Raw genomic sequence first — 20,763 nt, forward strand, 5'->3', positions numbered from 1 at the left:
CAGATTTCAAGTTCAGAGTTTATACTTGGTTTTCATACCATATGTGAAATTGATCTGTTTGAAGAACTCTGAAGATTAAGATTGTTGGAGAAATGAGTGTTAGGAGACTTTTTCATTCTGTAAGACTTAATTTTCTGTATTAAAGTTCTCTGTGTACACAAGGCATTTACCTATAGCATGTGTCATTTTGGCAGATATCACAGTTTCAAAAAATACTTCAGCACCACTGCTCTGGTCCACAGAGGCTGAAAGATCTCATTCCCTCTCACAGCATCCTGCAGCTAGCTCTAAAAAACCTGCATTCAATTTATCTGCTTTTGGATCTCCCTCTCCTGTAAGTACTGCACAGTATTAATTTTAATCAATTTGAATGTGTAGCCATTTTACTAACCACTTATTGTAATACCTTTCTGTAGTCACTGGGAAACACTTCTGTCTTTAAGACAAGCCAGCTTGGGGATTCTCCATTTTACCCTGGAAAGACCACTTACGGTGGTGCAGCTGCAGCAGCAAGGGAGACAAAAGCACGACTTGCTCCTTATCAGGTATGAGAATAGTAGTGCAGTGCAGGAGAATATGTAATTGAAATACAGAAGAGGTAGCGTTGCCAGAAGAGCTGTGAGCAAGGAGCTGAAAATGTGGCAACAGTTCCTATTTTGCCCCCTCAGCCTACAAGAGTAGAAAAGAACAATTTCTGTGTAAGTTGTTTTTTAACAGTTTACGTAGAAATGCTTGTCATAATGCACAAGAATGACAGTAGCATCTTAGATTCTGCCTAATTGTTTGTAGTTGGGATTTCCTCTGTTGTTACATCTTTCAAAAAATTCCATATTCTGCCATTGTCTGCCTCTGTATTATGTTAAAATAACATGTAAATAAAAACAATGATGGCATAACTTTGAAAACTAGTGTTAGCAGTAGCAAAAGCTACCTGCCTGATACTTGTCTGTAGATCTTTCACAAGCGTGCCTACACTCATGCTATCAATATATTGTATAGAACTGTGCACTCTTTACTATAGTAGTGTCTAAAAGGCAACTTTGCTGATCCTTTGCTCCTCTGTTACCTACAGGGAGGCGTGCAGTCCTAAATGCAATCTCAGGATAAACAATAAAATGCTTTCTATTTTGGTATCATTCAGATAGCTCTTGAAAAGAGTTACTTATCCCTAAGAGTTCTTTGTGTTCTAAAATGAACCAGCAAATTAAAAATGCTGACAACTCTCAGTAGCTGGAGTTGAATCTAAAAGGATGTCAATAAAATCTGGTTCGGTTGGAATGTGTTTAAATAAAAATGACCTTTATTTAAAAAAAATAAAAGATAAAAGTCAAAAGCAACTTTATTTAAGGAACTAGAAATAAGAGTTTGCTGGACCTATTGTAGCAGTCTATTTCTACCATGAAACAAGGGGACCTACAAGTTCCTGACTTATGGGAAACCTTGAAAACTTGTGGTTTGTTCTGACTTGGTGTTAAATCAAACTTCAGAATGCTCAAAACTTCCTGTAAGCTAGGAGCCCTCTTTGGTCAGCTATTTTTATTTTTTACAAAATAAATGTGGATTATGCTGAAAAGAGGAACCAAAATACTAGGCTTTTAAAGGAGAGACTAGCTTGCTTGTTGCTGCGTGGCATGGATTACAGTGAGTCTTGCTTGTGTTTTTCACATGCTGTATGGTCTGCTTCCTGTCTTCACATAGCAGCGTGGTAAGCATGATGTGGTTACATGAGGGGTTTAACATAATATAAAAAACAAAAAGTCACACTGAAAGAAGTTGTTTTTTTTTAAATTACATTCAAAGTCATGTGGTGCAAATAAAAGAGTTTACTTTTTCAGTGTAATATGTTTAGAGCTGTTACAGTTCAAATCAGATCTTTCTGCAGTCAACTGTAATCTTGGGGGAAGGGAAGAAACGAGAGAAGTAAAACTAGAAATTCCTAGATGATTGTACACATTGGGTTTAAGATGGTACACTTAACACCATCATGAAACTCTGAGATCTGTTTTGTTACTGAAAGTACTTTCTGCAGCACAAGCCTTTGCTGAAGTTCTGTTTTCCTGATTACTGCTTCAGAGACCTGACAGGCCTAACATCTTACCTTTTATGACCTTTTACATTTAAGTATTTCTTTTGTTGCTTCATCTTGTATGTAAGATCTGTGGGGCCCCACTTAAACTTCTATAAAGTCAGTAGAGTATATTTTCTTCTTCACGGCTTGCATGCCCAGTGAGTGCATTTTTCTCTGTCATCACGAGAGTATTGGTTATATCATCAGTGTAGCCATAGAGCATAAAATACACACATGTTTAGTTCAAAATCAAGCATCGTGACATTTCAATGCTAATTTTTCAGCCACCAGTAAGAAGACAAATGAAAGCTAAACAAGCAAATGTGCAATCCTATGGTGTGACAAGCTCCACAGCGCGGCGCATCTTGCAGTCATTGGAGAAAATGTCAAGTCCTTTGGCGGTAAATGGCACTCCTTTTGTTTTATTCCATGTGTTTGAAAAACATAGTAAATGTGCCAGTATAGGATGAAGATATTCCTTATGTAGTGTCCAGTTTAATTTATTGCACTGTTTTTTCAACAGGATGCTAAAAGAATTCCATCTTCTGTTTCTAGTCCACTGTCTTCTGTAAGTTGATCACAAAACCCCCATGTTTTTGTTGGGTGGAACCCTCTCTTAGGAAAAAAATCATCCTCTAATATTTAGGCTTTTTTTCCCCCTTAGCCTGTGGACAGGAGTGTGCTGAATATTACTAGCTTCCAATCCAAACGAAAACAGGTAAGAACCAGTAACATCTTAAGCTGAGATAGATAACTTTCTATGCTTTATAGCTACTAGAAGAAAAGTCACAAACCTCAATGACAGCATACACATGATTTCAAATTAATATTAGCACTGTGTGAATTATAACTGTCTTGGCTGTGTGGAAATTGCTAAAAATATCTTTTCTACCCACATTAGATTAATTAGAAGATTACTCAGGTTAAGAATGATATTATCTTTATGTGATAGTGTCTTGATATGTCAAGCAAGAACAACACCTGTAGAACACACAAAGTAGTTTTATCTTGTCCTGCAACTTGGGGTTAAGTTGCATGTTAATCTTTTTGTTTAGGAAAGCTTTGTCTTGCAGAAACAATCAGAAATAGAAAAATATTGATTGAATGATTATACAGACCTTGTACAGATTTCATGTTCATTTTGAGCAGAAAAATAATACTTATGTTTTTTATTACTGCTCAAGGTAAGGAGAAGGAAAATTGTTAAATGTTGTCACTTCTGTAACCTCATGTTCCTAAATTCCTATTTGGAGGTAGCACTGAATTGGTGATAATGTTGTGGTAAATCATTATTTCCTTCTTTTTTGTTAAAAAAAAAAAATATTAAAACTAGTGATGTTTTTTAATCACTTTAATTTGGTGTATCATTGAGCTTATTAAATTGTAAAGCCCACAAAAGGCCACTTTAAGATCAGGCAACCAAAGGAACAAAAGTGTGGTTTTTCCTCCATGCAAACTTCATCTGCTGTTTTAATGAGAAAATAGACAGAATGTCTCAAGAAGTTTCTATGCTAATCCCTTGATTAGAAGTACAATTAATTTTAAAGTCACTTCAGAGTTTACAAACATCTTGGATTTTCTGTACCATCTTTCGCCATAGGCTAAATTACATGCTCTACTTTTCAACATTCTTGTAATTTCTTTACCATAAATATTATCCAAATAATTGAAAACAAAGCTGTTATGGATTCTTAGTTAAATTGTGGAACTACACCTGTGATGAGGCATTAAGAAAGATCTACCAGATTTCCAGTATAAAGCCTGACGTCAGTCAGAAAGTGAATGTTGCACACAGCTGTCACTGGGTAAAAGTAGAGAAATTGTCTGTTCATAATACTAGAATTCATAAAGTTTGGCAGGGAAGGGTAGCCCTTGATGAGAAGGGGAGGAGAGGGTTGTGCGTGCCAAAGAAATGGTTGTATGTTTTCCTGCTAAAGCAAATGTATGGTTGACAGAATGCTTGAGCACTCAGGCAAACCTTTTGCGGGTATTTTTTGTGGTATTTTTCTTGTTTCAAGGATCTGCAGCAGACAGAATAGCTCTTAGTGTATTAAACATCTGACTGGGTGACTTTTATTTTTTTCATTGTACATTCCTAGCTAATTTGATACCCTTCTACAATAAGGTCACCTACCTAGTGGGTGAAGGGAAGGCAGTGGATGTAGTTCTCCGGAATTTAGTAAGGCTTTTGATACTGTCCCTCACCCCATCCTTCTGGACAACTGCGGGATGAGCGGGTACATAGTGTGCTGGGTGAAGAACTGGCTGAATGGCAGAGTGCAAGGGGTTGTAGTGAATGGGGCTACACCTGGCTGGTGACTGGTCACCAGCGGTGTTCTTCAGTGTTCAGTTCTAGGGCCAGTTCTGTTCAATATTGTCATCAATGATCTGGAGGCAGGAGTTGAATGCACCATTAGCAGGTTTGTTGATAATAGGAAACTGGGAGGTGCTGTTGACTGTCTTGAGGGACAGGAGGCCTTGCAGAGGGATCTAGATAGATTGGAGTGTTGGGCAGTCATCAATGGCATGAAATTGAACAAGAACAAATGCTGGCTCTTCATCAGTGACATAAGACAGTGGGATTGAGTGCACCCTCAGCAAGTCTGCAGAAGAAACCAAGCTGAGTGGTGCGGTTGACACGCCTGAGCGATGGGATGCCGTCCAGAGGGACCTGGACAAGCTTGAGAAGTGGGCCCATGTGAACCTCCTGAGGTTCAACAAGGCCAAGTGCAAGGTCCTGCACATGGGTCGGGGCAACCCCCAGTGTCAATACAGGCTGGGGGATGAAGGGATTGAGAGCAGCCCTGCGGAGGACTTGGGGGTACTGGTGGATGAGAAGCTGGACATGAGCCGGCAATGTGCACTCACAGCCCAGAAAGCCAACTGTGTCTTGGGCTGCCGTAACGACAAACATGACCAGCAGGTCGAGGGAGGTGATTCTGCCCATCTACTCAGCTCTGGTGAGACCCCACCTGCAGTACTGCGTCCAGCTCTGGAGTCCTTGTACAGGAAAGACAGGGACCTGTTGGAGCGGGTCCAGAGGTGGGCCACAAAAATGGTCAGAGGGATGGAACACCTCTCCTGTGAGGAAAAGCTGAGAGAGTTGGGGTTGTTCAGCCTGGAGAAGAGAAGGCTTCGGGGAGACCTTAATTGCGGCCTTTCAGTACTTCGCTGGGGCTTATAAGAAAGATGGGGACAAACTTTTAGCAGGGTCTGTAGCGATAGGACAAGGGGTAATGGTTCTAAACTAAAAGAGGGTAGATTCAGACTAGATATAAGGAAGAAATTTTTTACAATGAGGGTGGTGAAACACTGGAACAGGTTGCCCAGAGAGGTAGTAGATGCCCCATCCCTGGTTCAAGGTCAGGTTGGAGAGAGTTCTGAGCAACCTGATCTAGTTGAAGATGTCCCTGCTCATTGCAGGGGGATTGGACTAGATGACCTTTAAAGGTTCCTTCCAACCCAAACTGTTCTACAATTCTGCACCTGGGACGGAGTAACGCCAGGCACGAGTATAAATTGGGAGAGGAGTGGCTGGAGAGCAGCCCTGCAGAAAGGGATCTGGGGGTGCTGGTTTGACAGCAGGCTCAATAGGAGCCAGCAGCATGCCCTGGGAGCCAAGAGGGCAAACCCCATCCTGGGGTGCATCAAACACAGCATGACCAGCTGGTCAAAAGAGGGGATTATCCCACTGTATTCACCATTGGTGCGGTCTCACCTTGAGTACTGTGTGCAGTGCTGGGCCCCACAATTTAAGAAGGACGTGAAGGTCCTTGAATGCGCCCAGAGGAGGGCAACAAAGCTGGTGACGGGGCTGGAAGGCACGTCCTGTGAGGAGCGGCTGAGGACTTTGGGCTTGTCTAGTTTGGAGAGAAGGAGGCTGAGGGGCGACCTCCTTGCTCTCTGCAGCTTCCTGAGGAGGGGACGTGGAGAGGGAGGTGCTGAGCTCTTCTCCCTGGGGTCCAGTGGCGGGATGTGTGGGAATGGTTCAAATCTGTGTCAGGGGAGGTTTAGACTGGGCATTAGGAAGTGTTTATTAACTGAGAGGGTGGTCAAATGCTGGAACAGGCTTCCTAGAGAGGTGCTTGATGCCCTAAGCTTGTCAGTGTTTAAGAGGCATTTGGACAATGCCCTTCGTACTATGCTTTAACTTCTGGTCAGGCCTGAAGTGGTCGGGCAGTTGGACTAGATGATTGTTGTAGGTCCATTCGAACTCAACTATTTTATTCTGATTCCTATTCTATTCTGTTTACATTTAAAAACAGCAATGGACCATCCTGCACTCAAAACAGGTTCGTGAACTTAGATAAACATCATTTTACTCAAGGTTTCAAAATGAGTATAATAATTTTTAGAAAGAAGTACTTTTATTCACTTTATAGATAGTACAGCATGAATTTTATTACCAAGAGTTGGGAGATGCTGTGGAATTAAAGCTGCATTGTAAACACAGTTTTCTGCTGCTACTAATTTAAATAATAGAATGCATCCTAAGTCTGATTCTTCTTAAGACTGCAGATGGAGCCTTTGGTAAATCTTGTAGCCTTTTGGGGTCTTTCTTGTTTCACAATTCAGTTAAGTCAGTTTTGCAGAATGTACAGTGCTTTCTGCTAAAAATTAATTCTGACAATGCTTTGACAAGGAAAGTCAAACCAGTACTTTTAAGTGCATCTAATGCAAATCTAAAACATTGGAACATATTTTAATGAATGAGACTATTTTAAAATTGTTTTACAACTTTTTTTTTTTTTTGGAAGTGTAGCTTCAAAGGAGGAAAATGTAGGAAAAATAAAACCCAGAAGCCTGTTTAATTAGCTGCTTAACACTTTGAATGTTAAATTAATGGGTTAAGCCAGTAGAAATAATACCACAATGTGGGCAGAGGAGAAGAAAAAATGGAAGCATATTATAATAACATGAGTTATTGTGATTATAGTAACATGAATTATTTTGTCTATGAAGTTAACTGCCAAATTCTGAAATAGGATTCAGTCAGACTTTGGCTACTTCTGTAGCTTTTTGGATTTCATAACTGGTTTTCTGGTGATTTCCCTCTGTAAGCTAAATGCTTTCAACACTTCCCAATAATTTTCACTGGGTGCTGAGGTTGATGGGAGATTCATAGTTCTGTAACTTTTTTCATCAGTAAATGCTGTGGTAATTTGGGCGGGTGCAAGGATAAATTGATTGCTGCTTCCCTTTCAAAGATGGAATCGCAGCATCCACCTGTCCAGAAACTCGTGACACCAAAGGCAATCTCTCTGTCAGTGAGTCGGACCCAGTATTTTAAACCGTCTCTGACTCCAGCTACTGATTCTAGCAAAATTCACCAGAGGCTAGATGTAAAGCACAAAGTAAGTAAATTTTCTGGTCATTATCTGCCTGCTTTTTACAGCCTTGGATTGTCTGTAACCAATTATTCTAGTAAGGTGCTCTTTCTTGGCAGAGTACCGATAGTATGTTTGAGGTAAGCATTAAGACAGTGGGAACCATTGTGAAAGAGGTACCTTGAGGTTTTATGGGTTTAATTTTATTTTTGGAACAGTAAGTGGCTGGTGGTTATTTTCAGAACTTGATAATGTGCTATTGGGTTGGGCTGTTTTCAGTGAAAGAATGTTAAAATACAGAAACAACACTTTCCTTTTTGTATGCTCCTGTACACAAAGTTGTAACTGATGGAACATGCTGACATTATGTATAAACTCTTTCAGGTGAGCTATGGGCTCCGAGTGAGATTTTGACAATTATCCATTCTGATCACTTTGGTGTAGATGGAGTCCCTGATAAACCTTCCTTAAAACAAGATCGGCATCTCTTTCAGAAAAAAATCACCCATGGTTCCAGTATCAATCTGAATGTAAAAATTACCAGGTGTTAAATCTATGGGATTTTTAGGCCAGAGATCAAAGTGGATAGTCATAGCGATTAGGGAACAAGCTTAAGTAGATGAGGTATATTTGGTGGTACAAATAATAAAAACCAATACAAAACATGTGTGATTGGTTGTCTTCGCTTTGTGTATGGTTTATAAATACAATCAGATAAATCTTGAAATAAATCAAACTTAACTTGCAGGGCATGAGAGAGAAGAGTTTTCCTGCAGAACAGCAAGTAAAACCATCTGAAAGGTATGAGAAATCTATTAATTTAGAACACTTGAAAGAAGAAAGCTCTCTCCTTTGTCACTACAGTCTGCATGCCTGTCTTCTTTTGGAAGGGCAGTAACAGTTCTCAGTAAGGGAATGGAAAATACAGTGAAAAAATTGTATTATTAGAGAGTTTAATCATTTGTGCATCTTGATGTTCATCTAGGGGGGAGCTATTAGTTTCAGCTGATTATTTAATTGCTTGGAGTCTGAAAGCTTTGTCCTAAAGGAATTATTCTTTCTGAAAGATTCTTTATAAGGTGAAGTGACTTACAGTTCAGGAGGATATTTAATTTTTAGTTTTTTTTTTTTTAAAAGCAAAAACCTGGAGGAAGATAATTTTTTAATGGTCCTTTCATGGCAAAGTCACTTGTCTGCTCTGTGAGTTTGCATGAAAAACAGGAGCCCTTTAGAATCATCTGAGGCCAAATGCCAACTTGTCTCTAAAACACAAAATTCCAGGAGAGTTGTTAATTGTATTTCTTCTTGAGGAGATTGTCTTGCATTATACTGTTTGCTTGATTTAGATAAAATGACTTCACCTCCAGATAATATTGATGGCTCTCTCTTATGGGCAACTAGTCTTTTGGGTAATGCTTGAATTAAGACACTTCGCATTCAAAGGATACCTTTTTTGGAGGATTCGTCCCTTTCAAAGAACAGTAGGAGGAAATCGTATTCGTTGTCTCTGTTCATCTTCCAAACAATTCTTATGTTGCCTTGGGCGTTCTTCGGCTTACAAAAAAAACCCAAACCAACCCTTTGTTTTGGCATCTAATAGTTTGACTTCACAGCAACCACCTTCTCAGGGGTGTAAGAGATGGGCTCTAAGGTTTTGGTATAGGTACTAACAGATGTTAGGTTTTAATTGTGGGTTTTCAGACTGTTCTAAATTGCCTTTGGTAGAATTCCTTTCTTCTCCATGTAGAAGGGAGATTCAGAAAACTGATAGTGCTTTTTATTTGGTTTACAAGTTTTACTGCTATGTTGTACTTTTGTCTGTAGAGTAGATGGTCCTTGGTTTAAAATTCTTTTACAAAGCCAGTGTATGTTGGGTATCATTGTCTGGAGCAGGAACACAACACTGATAAGGGGCAGCTGGCCAGAGTCCCTTTGTGCAGCTAACCTGCAGTACTTTGGTACTTCTCTGTTCAGCCTACCAAAGGCTATTTAGTTTTTAAACCTGGGTCAAAATTGTAGATTGGACTTGAAGACAGAAAACTGTCTTTGCCCCTTAGAAGCTGACAGGTGTTAACAGAAAAGAGGAATATGGGCTATTATGGACAGGCTATAATTGTCTGAATAAAGCTCTATTTTGACATAAGATTTTTTTTTGGAATTCGAATTGATTGTCAGTTTGGATTAGAGAAAAGTTTGAGCATATGGCCTTAAGGATCTGGCTTCCTCTCAGTGGTTACAGTGCTAAGCAGACTGTTTGCAAGTATCTGACAAGTTTAGACCAATTCTCTTCTTCAGTCTTCTGGAAGCTTGACCTGGTGTCTTCCACTGTGATCAAATGTACTTTTGTAATGACTGACTGCTTGCCTGCAGGATAAGCTTTGATATGGTAATTTTTTCCAGGGATTCTTCATTCTGATGCCATACTGCTTTTTATTGTTGTTATTCCCTAGTTCACTTCTGTTTTGGGGTGTGGCGTGGATTTGGGGGGGGGGGGGGGGGTTTGTTTGGAGGTTTGGAGGGTTTTTTTGTTTTTCTTTTCTTTTTCCCTTCCCACTTGGATTAGGAAATCTTCCTGGTTTGGATCTAGGTTTTTGTGATGAACAGAGAAATGCCTTTGTATGCCTTACAAAAGGGATCTGTATTCATGTCTGAAAAGACTTCTGGAATGTTGGCACACCCAAACACCTCTGCTGCTTCTGCTGATGGCCCCAGGAAAGCCAGAGCTGCTGCTGAAGCTTTTGCCGTATTAGCTTGCCACACAAGTTTAAGCCTCTCTATTCCATAAGAGCTGTTGGCAGTGTTTCATAGGCGCATGCACACACGCTCTCTCTCTCCTCCCTCTCTCTCCATATGTATTTTTAGTTGTTCTTTTATATCCCTGCAAAGATACATGCTCATCACAGAGTCAGAGAACTGGCAGTCAAAATTTCCACTGTCTGGACTATTAAAAGGAAACATTAGAAAATAACAGTCTAAATCGGTTCTTCTATTTCAGGTCTTCTGGCTTAGTCATCATTCCTTTATGGATGTTGCGACTGTTTCTTGTGTATGTCCTTCTCCTTGCTGCTCTTACTAACGCAGCTTTTGCTGTTTAGAACATCAGATATTTACCAGCACTTAGCAACTTGTGGAACAGTTGTTCCTGATTCTGATTAGGTGTCAGTTCTAGGGCTAATAGTGGCTATAATAGCTTGAAACAATTAGTTGATAAGTTGATTTTATTCCCCTCCCCCCTTCCTTAACCTATGTACTATTATTCTGTGCCAGCAATCTGACCTACCCCACATTCGGTACTCCTGCATCCAACGGTCTGTCTTCAGGAGGAGGAATGGGTGGTGGTGGCAAGATGAGGAGAGAAAGAGGAGTACACTATATATCAAAACCTGGACAAGAACAACAGGTAAGGGACCCTTAGGATAATTGCTCTCACTAATATTACTGAAGTAGCTAGCTAGGTATGCCAGTTTTACTGCCTCATAGTAATTTATAATAATGCCACTTCAGTTTTGTGGGGTTTTTGCTGCAGGTTTCAGGGCAGGCTCCAATTTATTTATCTGTTTAAGTCCCTCAACTTTGGGTTTATATTTTTGAAATCTTTAGTCCTATTATCTTGGAGATGCTTCATACTATAAAGTTTCTCATTAACGATTGAATGAATGAATTTTGGTGGAGATATGTATGTATTTATGGTCATGACTATCCTGAAGATTATTCTTCTGATTGGATGTTACATAAAGCTGCCTACTACTAGATCTTAAATGTAAAAAAATTTAAATCAGTCTTCTCACTGATGCAAAATGAAGAAATAGTAAATGCTGGAGAGTGTTCCTATAATACAAATGGTCTGAATGTTGAAGTCCAGTAAGCTCTTAAAATCAAAACTGTGAAACATGTAAGCTGTAGGACACATCCAATTTCTATAGTAGCAACTTAGATCTCTGCTTTGTCACTTCTGAGTGGATCTTGGTACTATTATGCAAATTGTGATTAGATTGTCTATTCTCAATTAAACCCTAACTAATCTAATCTTGGTAATCAAATAGTTTAAAAGGCAAGGATAAGACCAGAAGTTTTTAAGGTACACTGGTTTCTGAGTTTTAAATTTCTATCCTGATACATGATATAAACTAGATTTACCAGAGTATGATCTTCTATGCTGCTAGCCAGGCTTTCTTTTTTTACATTTTGTGCTTTGGTGTGGTTTGGGGATTTTAGTACTCTGAAGAACCCACGTACTTCTTTAAACATTTTCTTTTTCCAAGTTCACTGCAGCAGTGACTTCAGAAACTTTGGCAGCTGTCCTGCATAATTTTGCAAGAGGAACACTTTCTCATTTGTCTTAAGAGTGTACTCTTAATTGAAGAGATGAGAGGATAATTAGAAAGGGTGATGTTTCTCTAGATCTTTAAAGTACAGGAAACAAAATATCTGATCTGTGCCCCTCTCTTCTACACAGGTAACAGTTTTGAGCTAACTTTCAGTATTCTTACTGGACAGGTGATGAATATAGTATCACATGGAAACAGGCCTGCCATAAATTAAAATGATGTGGCAGACAGAGGTGGGCAGGTTTGAATTCCTTTTGAAAACTTGCTTTGTCGTAATCTATAGATCTCTCTGTTTATTTAACTTTGTTAAGAAATCAAGGTAGACAGGGTGGGAAGGTAGTATGTCTTGTAAAAGGGAAAAAATAAAATTAACAACTTTTTAAAAGAAAGTGAAAAATTAAAATTTACAACAATTAAAATTTACACATAGGAGGTGGAGGAACCAGTACTACCGAAAGTACCCCTACCCATCAGTACTGCATCACTGCCTTCGTTCAACTTTAGTTTTCTTGCCAGTAGTACTGTCTCATCGTCACCAAGCTCTGTTTCAACAGCAGTGATGAACAAGGTAAGTCTTTGTTGTATATTGTATACTCATCCTAAAAGAGTATTCATATCTGCTTTGTTGCATGTTAACTTCTTCCGTGACGCTCGTGAAACTAACCAACATTAGTTTATATGCTGTTGAATAAATCAGGGTTGTATTCCAATGTGGAGGTGGGGGGAGGCATAAAGTTTTTGATTCTGCCTCTGTCCATCTTTGCAAATTTCTAGTTAACATAAGTGTATAACTGCTTCAAATGCTATGGAGATTTTGTTGGGATCTTACATGCGGTTAAGTTATTAAATTAGATGTAGCATTAATGGTATAAGCCTAGTGCAGAATATGAGCCTAGGGTGCAATAATTGGAATATTATTGCAGTAAAATAAACATACATCTGTTCTAGAGTACTTGAAATATTTTTGTATGTTTTGAAGCAGATATCTGCTTTAACATGTTGAGGTATTTGCTGAAGCTCTGACTACAATTGTGCTGAGTTAGTTTAAGGTTCTTAAGCTGCCTGGTCTGCTTTTCCATATATTTAATATATTTAGATCTAAGTAGTATCTCAGGTTTTTTTCCTCTTTGTTTATGGGATTTGGTTTTGATGATACTGTACTATATGCTCACTTGCAAGCTTCATTTTCTTTTATTATAACTCTTATCTGTGGATTAGAAATAAATATCAAACATCAGATCTCCCAACTTCACTGCAGAACGTCTGTGAGACAGTGAATTCAGGTAGCTGCTATTGTTTTGCCAGAGTGTTTTTCTGTTAGATACAAACCTTAATTCTTTTGAAAATACAGGTGCAACCATCAAGTAATGTTGGCAGTCCTGTGTTCAGATTTTCATCTCCAATAGTGAAATCTACTGAGGCGGAAGTGCTACCTCCGTTGTCTGTAAGTAAAATAAATAAAGCTCAACCTTTTCTCAAGGCTTTAGTAGAATATTGCAGAACAATAAAGCAGAATTGGCCCTGATAATGGAGAAAACAAATATATAGGTTTCTGGCTTATAATTTGTCATCCAGCATGTATACTAAAAGTTTGAGGACTGGGTTTCAGGTTATTATTTGTGTGTGAAACTTGATTCAAGTTCCTTTAGTTTCAGAATCTGAAAAATCTCTCTCTTTCATAGCAGATTGGGTTTACATTTAGTGTTCCTGTTGTAAAATCAGCAGAGCTTTCTGGATCCAGTGATACACCAGTGACGTCCTTACTTACTCTAGGTAACAGAAATTTAAGCATTTCAGATCTGAAGTGCTGGTTTTCTTTTTTTGTATATTAAATAGTAAATCTATCCTTTCTGAGCATATTAGCAATTCCAGGCAAAGTTTGTTTTCAGTGACAGATCTGCTTTTAACCAAATGGTAATATAAACTGTTGTAAATAAGGTAGAATTTTGAAGATTCTTTTATAAGCATGAAACTTGGAAATTCTTGGTTCTAGCAAATGTGAATATATTTTAAGTGGATTTCTTTGTGAAAGGTGTTTTTTGTTTTGTTTTGTTTTTAAAGATACCACCACTGTAAACAGCACCAGCAATAAGAAGAAAAAAGAAGAAGAATATGATGGCCCCTCCAAACCTGCGAAGGTCTTAAAGGAAGGAAGTGTGTTAGACATTTTAAAAAGTCCTGGTGAGATAATGAACTCCTCCTAAAAAGATATTGCAAAAAATATACTAGCATATAACTACATTGATTTTTTAAAAAATCCACCACAACAACAATAAAAAACCCACTTTGTCACAGTTAATGCAATATTAGCCATAAATACAAACATAGGAGAGCATTACGTTAAACGCTGCATCTGTTGGGGTTGATCTCCCTTTCTTCTAAGTGGCTTTTATTGCTGAATGGAAAATGGCAGCTTCAAACCAGATGCATTGCTTCTCCTTTATGTGTTAGGATGTAATTGTAAATGAAGTAAAGGAGAATTAGTCAAATAAACAGTATTTCATTTAAAAAAAAAATAAAATTTATGGAATTGGAAAGGAAATGTTTGTAAAATGCTTTACAAACATTCCTCTCCCACCTTCACTATCTCTGGAAATTAAGAATAGTAAAGACAGTTTCATTCCTAAAGATGTTTCAAAAGCTGCAAATCTTTTGGCCTTAAATGATAACAGTTACTATGGATTCAAATGTAAATTTTAAATAGAAGTGGGCTGTTTCACTTTAAAAACCCTTTTCTAATTTTTATTTTTAAGTAATTGCAGTTGTTTTCAACTGTTTAATAAAGTGTGTGTAGGTGATGGTTTTTGTTTTAAGAAAAAGGACTTTATTGAATTTGATCTTTTCCCATAAGCCTTCAGTTGTATCAGGACTTTTTTTTATCAAATCTATATACCTCTTAAGAAGACAGCACCTTTTTATATTTGAAAGAGCTAAGTGAGAAAATACACTGTGCGGGTTTTTTTAAGGAAACAGCTATGAGTGAAGTGACATTAATTTCCTTTATCGGTTTAACAGAAGCAGGTTCTAAATCCACACTGTTCAAATACTCTACTTCTGATATAAAAAAAACCCAACCCCAAAACAACAACATAATAATAAAAAAGTGAAGTCTTCATTTTAGCTTTACAAGCAATTTGTGCTGCTATTTGAGATGCATTGCTGTGGCCTTTTCTTTAGTGTTTCCATATTGGTGGGGTTTTTTTCTGTTAAAATTGGCACCTTTAAATAAGGAGTTGGCCTGTGTCCAGTGCACTTTGAACAAAGATTACAGATAACAATTGTTCTGTTGTCTTCATTTTTATTACTTAATTAATACTCATTATCTGTGCGGAAATACCATGTGGATTGCTGCTCCAAGTACCAACTGCTGCACAGCTACTAAAGTAAATGTGAGTCATCTACTATGGCAGAAATAGCTTTAGAAATTTGATTTGACTGGGCATGGTGTCTTAAAATGAAATTGGATTATTTCTAGTCCATGATGGACAGTCAGCTTTCAGTACTGTTTGTTCACACTTGTATCTACCAGTGAAGATTTGTATTTAAAACTTTCCTGGAAATGAAGAGTTAAATCAAGCTTTAAATAAATGTTCTGTTGTGTCCCAGTGCAGCATATGAAATTTCATCCCTTTAGATAAGATTTCCAGGGACTTCCTCTTGCAGTTAGTCAGAATGTATAGTTGTAACCATTGGCACTTGGTTTAAATTTATGCTGTCTAGTATTCTAAGTAACTTACATGTAGTGAGGGTACTGCTTTATCAGTAAGATCTCTTCCTGTGTTTTCTTTTTTTTTTTTTTCTCCCCCCCCCCCCCCCCCCCCCTAGGCTTTATGGCTGTGAAAACACACTCCTCTACATCTGCTCAGCCTGTTACAAGCACAGTGGTCTATACAAGGCCTGCAATAAGTAGTTTTTCTGCAGGTAAAGACACCCCTAAACAAGCATCCTCATTTTGGCACTCTGACACATATGACCCATGTCTGCAAAACAAAACCACAGATGGCAAATGTGTAACATGTGAAGGTGCGAAAGTGTCAACAGTTGAGAGTACGAAACAGACAATAAGCTCAAGCCAATGTGTTGCCTCTAAGGCAGCAGTCCCTACAGCAGGGACATTGGTCTTTGAAGACAAATTTAAAACAGCATCCAACACGTGGGATTGTGATACCTGTCTGGTCCAGAACAAACCTGAAGCTACAAAATGTATAGCATGTGAGACACCAAAGCCTGGAACAGGAGTAATGCCTGCTCTGACATTGCCAGTGGTCACAGACAACTCGGTGACAGTGACATCCTCCTCCAGCAGCACTGACACAACAGTCACTATGGGGTTTGGAGACAAATTTAAGAAGCCAAAAGGCTCTTGGGACTGTGCAGTGTGCCTTGTATCAAATAAGGCAGAAGACAACAAATGTGTAGCTTGTCAGTCCGAGAAACCAGGTGTGTTCTTTTTTCTGTTGTTTCAATCTCGGCCTCTGTGCATTCTTTGCAGAATAAAATACGTTGCATATAAAAAATATTTCCAGCAGCATGGCTGTATGCCAGACAGGATGGATTAGTGCCTGTCTGCAGGAATGGTTACAGGCACTTTTGAGGTCTCAGCCCAGATTCCAGCATGTCACATGAATTGAACTGATTGTGAAATGTATTAATGCAGAGCTGAATTGAAGCAAATATACCCCTTTGTAGCTGGTGAGGAAGAATGACTAAGCTGGATGCCTTAATTAACGTAAAACCAATGTACTCATTTTCATTGGGGAAAAATGTGAACTCCATAGAAAGAGTTAAAAATTACTGGTTTTTTTTCTCTTTCAAAATGTAAGTAGAAACAGTGTTTACAGAACGTGGCTAAAAATGTCTACACTCAGCATTTGTGTGTATTTGAGCAGAGGTATGAAGCCAGATTTCAAGACAGTGTAGTTTTTAAGTAGTTGTGTTATGCTAAAACAAAACTGTGTGTTCAGCTATGGCTATGAAGGCCAGCAGTAGCCTTCCAGAACATGGGTGACCTTGTTCTGGAAGGTGGAGGTCCTTCCAGACCTTGGGGAGGTGTGTGCCTTCTTCAGTGCAGCGCTGGGTTGTTTCCTGTTATATGTGATTGTAGTTGATTTTGAGTGTGGTGGGTTTATTGTTTTTAGAGCACAAATAATTATTTTAGTATTAACTTTCATTGGCTCTTAATATCATTTAATATATACTGTTATGTCAAAAAACACCTTTGCAAATATATCCGGGGGGGGTGGGGGGAGTGCAAAATCTAGGGTGGACTAGATTGTGCTTTTTGTAATCATCCTGTACAGTAAGAGTGGAATTTCTTCAGATAAGATAATGCATTTCAGAGGGAGCTTTATTCTCATGGACTTTAAGCCTCAGAGTGATCAGCTGGCACCTTTGTCTGAGACTCTAGCCATTGCAAGGAGGAATTTTGGAAGTGTGAGGGGTTTGCTGTGACTTCTGTGGTGCAGAGAATTGCACAGTTATATTACATCTGTCAAGGGGGTGAGTGAGGCAAGTAAAATGAGAGGATAAAAATTCTCTGGATGTGCTGTGGAAGAGAAGACCCATTCTGGTCTTCACTGTTTTGAATTTGAGACATTATCTTTTGCCTCTGTCTTAAACGCCACCCTCAGTGGTTTAAAACTGTGGGTGAACATGACAATTATGTGATGCTTTTGTGCCTTCTGGATGTCCATTTCAGTCCTTACGCTTATGGAGCTGAAGCTTTCTGTTGGGGTGCAGCATCAAGTGACATATCTTCCTTTACAGGGGAGAAAAATCAGAAGGCAAGTGTTGTCTTTTGGGCCTCTTTATGGAGGTTTCTGCTGCTGTTGAAGACATTGTAGCTTGTAGTGAACACAGAGTTGTGGGTTTGGAAGCTTTTTGTTCCTCTCTGGTAGTTTGGGGTTTTGGTTTTTTGGGGTTTTTTTGTTTGTTTGTTTATTTTTGTTTTGTTTGTTTGGGTTTTTTTGTCATGGTGTAGTTTTGAACATGTCTGTCTTTGCTATTTGGTGATGAATCATTCTGATAAATTCTCAGCCTCGCATCACTTGACAGCGATCATTAACTTGAGCGGTGCTAACTTTGACTATGGGTTACTCGTGTCACCAGAAATTATTTTAGTAGTTTTAGTTGAGGACAGTATCTTTAATTTACATCTGAAATATGTTGCTGTGTTGTATAAACTGCAGTTGCTCTTCAAATGTCATTGGTTCAATTTATGCTTAATCTAGATGTTTCTATTGTTTACATTCTCGGATGGAGTTTGACTGAAATTAACTTGCAGTTTGATGGTTTTTTTTACTGTTACGCTTGTCCACTTTGTATTTCAGTGAGCATTTAAGATTTTCTTAAAAAGTTCATATTCACTTTATCATTTAAGCAGGATGATTAACTATCTTGCTTATTTCTCAGGGAGTTCAGTGCCTGTGACCAGTAGCAGTGTTTCTGCATTTTCTGCTTCTGCTGGAGGATTTCTGGATTTAGACAAATTCAAGAAGCCTGAAGGAAGCTGGGATTGTGAGGTCTGCTCGGTCCAAAACAAAGCAGAAGCCACAAAATGTGTAGCCTGTGAAAGTGCAAAGCCAGGCACCAAAGCAGAGCTCAAAGGTAATACTTAATCAGAGGAACAAATGTGTGCATTCTGCAATTTATTTTTTCTTTAGGTTTTTTTTTTTTTAAGTAGTTATTTTTCTTTTGAGGTATGGCAAAATTGTTCTTTTTTCCTCTAGGAATATTGCTTAAGTAAGGTAACGTACCTATGTTTCCACATCCTTTCCCCAGAAAAAGATTATGCTGCTTAGAGAAAAGCTTGTATTAATGACACAGTTGTTCTTTACAAGCCTTATGTTTTGTTCATTTGGAGTTTAGACCAAAAGCATGATCTTTCAAAGAAGTTAGCAGTACACTTTTCAAAGCCAAGTGGTGGACAGAAGAATACCATTGAGAAAAGGTGTATATAGAGAGTGTGGAGTTTTTTTATTTGTTTTGTGGTTTTTTTGTTTGTTTTTTTTTTTTTTTCCCAACAGTTTTGACTCTGGGAAGTTCAGGACGACTCCCAGCCATGTAGCTAAAGTCTACATTACATGTATTACATCATATGTTGCAAACTTAACATTATTACTTACTTCTGCAGGTTTTGGTACTGCTACTGTGTCCACAAATGCTGCAATGCCATCATTTACATTTGGTGTCCAGTCATCCTCCTCTGAATCTTCTCATACATTAGGTAGCACAGGAAATTTTAAATTTGGAGAACAAGGGAGCTTCAAGTTTGGCATTGCATCTGAATCTGCATCCTCCAACACTGTGACTGGGGGATTTAAGTTTCCTGCTAGTTCAGGGGACTTCAAATTTGGAGTTTCTTCCTCAGACTCAAAATCAGAAGACAGTAAAAAAGAAAGTAAAAGTAACAGTTTTACCTTTGGACTTCCATCTACAAGCAGTCAGGCTCCTTCAACATTTCAGTTTGGGACAGCAAGCCTGGGACAGCAGGAAAAGAAAGAGGAGCCAGTTTTGGGAGGCTTCGGTTTTGGCACGAGTTCTACTTCTTCCATAGCTACTAATGAGAATAAAACCGGAGTCAGTGGCTTCACTTTTGGAACTGTGGCAGAAAAGGAGGTAGCATCATCTGCTCTTGCATTTAAGAAGTCAGATGAGAAAAAGGATGAAACTCTTTCAACAAAGGGAGGCTTCTCTTTTGGCAGTGTGGAGTCTGCACCTGCCTCACAGTTTGTTTTGGGAAGGACAGAAGAGAAACAGGACTCTGTCACTTCTGCTGCTCCATTAACATTTGGAAAGAAAGCTGACAATGAAGAGTTAAAGGCACAACCTATCTTTTCAGCTGGGACAGCGGAGCATACCAAAGAGGAGAGCACAGCAAAACCTATATTCAATTTTAGTTTTGTTAAACCATCAGAGAAGGAAACTGAGCAGGCAAAGCCGTCTTTTGCATTTGGGGCTCAAACCAGTACTTCAGGTAAACAGAACATCTTTTGTCTTCACTTGTCTGTTCGTGTCCATCAGATAATACCTCTGAAGCCATACTGGACAGAATCTATGGGATTTGATATATTCATGCATTAGAGCTTTAGAAAAAGTTTAATTACTATATGCAGCCTGTCTTTAGTTCTGGTTGTTGGGTGTGTAGACAATATGTAGCAAGTCCATTTTAGATTTCAATGAGTTAACACTAGGTTTAGACAAAAAAAATTGCCACACCTTAAGGAACCTATATTGCTTCTTGTATGAACACAGAAGTTGTATTGTCTCAGTTGTAGCAGCACAGCTGGTGATAAAATCTGTAGTATGGTGCAGTATAGAAGCCTCATACTAGGGTTGTTTTTCATAGTGAAAAGGGATAAGAGAGGGAATATCTTATTCCCATGTACTTGCAGCTATGCTGCAGGGTGTACCGCTGTTCCTCTACTGATACAAAGGTATAAAAATCACTTCATAGATATTACACAGTTTTGTATTCCTTTAATTTGTTGAAAGTCTGCAGTGGGTAAGTGGTGATCACTGCGTGGAAAAATTCTGGCTGTTAAATTCCATTTGTATGGCTTAGTAACTGTGTTTTAGAGCACAGAATTAGTTTCTAATTTCTGAAGTGATATAGAAAAGGACATCAGTAAGTGACCCTGAATAAAAGCAATACATAGGGTTATACTGGTTTTAATCACAGTATTCTTAGGTTGAACTGCTACTGAACAGACAGGTTTTTGGAGGGTTGTGGGCTTTGGAGGAGGGGAGATGGGTGTGGTGGTGGAGTTGAGGTTGGGTTTGGTTTATTACTTGTTTGGTTTGTTGTTTTTTTTTTTTACCTGCCAGGTAAAGTTCTGGAGTTTGGTTTAGTCATGGAAATTTAATGAAGCACCTTGTCCAAAAAGGAAATTTTAAGAAGTGTTCTGAAGAATGGTATATTCCCTTAAAAATGGCATAGCTGAAAAGGGGCCATAACTGCTGGGAAAAAAGATAGTGGGAAATTGAAAACAAGATCACAAATTAATAACGAGAATTGGACTAGCAGCTTAGGGAAGGCTGA

At 38.6% G+C, this 20,763-nt stretch overlaps 1 protein-coding gene across 2 annotated transcripts in view; it reads left to right on the forward strand.

Annotated features, from left to right (window-relative positions):
* NUP153 (nucleoporin 153) overlaps positions 1 to 20,763 on the forward strand; it is a 46,498-nt gene that overhangs the window by 19,650 nt on the left and 6,085 nt on the right. Inside the window, exons 4-18 of one of the 2 annotated variants that reach the window (XM_069809132.1) lie at positions 195 to 334; positions 417 to 545; positions 2,353 to 2,469; positions 2,592 to 2,636; positions 2,733 to 2,786; positions 7,276 to 7,422; positions 8,144 to 8,196; positions 10,663 to 10,795; positions 12,154 to 12,291; positions 13,075 to 13,167; positions 13,406 to 13,496; positions 13,785 to 13,904; positions 15,549 to 16,163; positions 18,135 to 18,329; positions 18,856 to 19,698. In XM_069809132.1, the coding sequence (XP_069665233.1) occupies positions 195 to 334; positions 417 to 545; positions 2,353 to 2,469; positions 2,592 to 2,636; positions 2,733 to 2,786; positions 7,276 to 7,422; positions 8,144 to 8,196; positions 10,663 to 10,795; positions 12,154 to 12,291; positions 13,075 to 13,167; positions 13,406 to 13,496; positions 13,785 to 13,904; positions 15,549 to 16,163; positions 18,135 to 18,329; positions 18,856 to 19,698 (2,913 nt within the window). The remainder of the gene's footprint in view (positions 1 to 194; positions 335 to 416; positions 546 to 2,352; positions 2,470 to 2,591; positions 2,637 to 2,732; positions 2,787 to 7,275; positions 7,423 to 8,143; positions 8,197 to 10,662; positions 10,796 to 12,153; positions 12,292 to 13,074; positions 13,168 to 13,405; positions 13,497 to 13,784; positions 13,905 to 15,548; positions 16,164 to 18,134; positions 18,330 to 18,855; positions 19,699 to 20,763) is intronic. The other variant, XM_069809133.1, reaches the window with a different exon arrangement.

This window comes from Haliaeetus albicilla, chromosome 21, assembly GCF_947461875.1.
Source record: "Haliaeetus albicilla chromosome 21, bHalAlb1.1, whole genome shotgun sequence".
Classification (NCBI taxonomy): Eukaryota; Metazoa; Chordata; class Aves; order Accipitriformes; family Accipitridae; genus Haliaeetus; species Haliaeetus albicilla.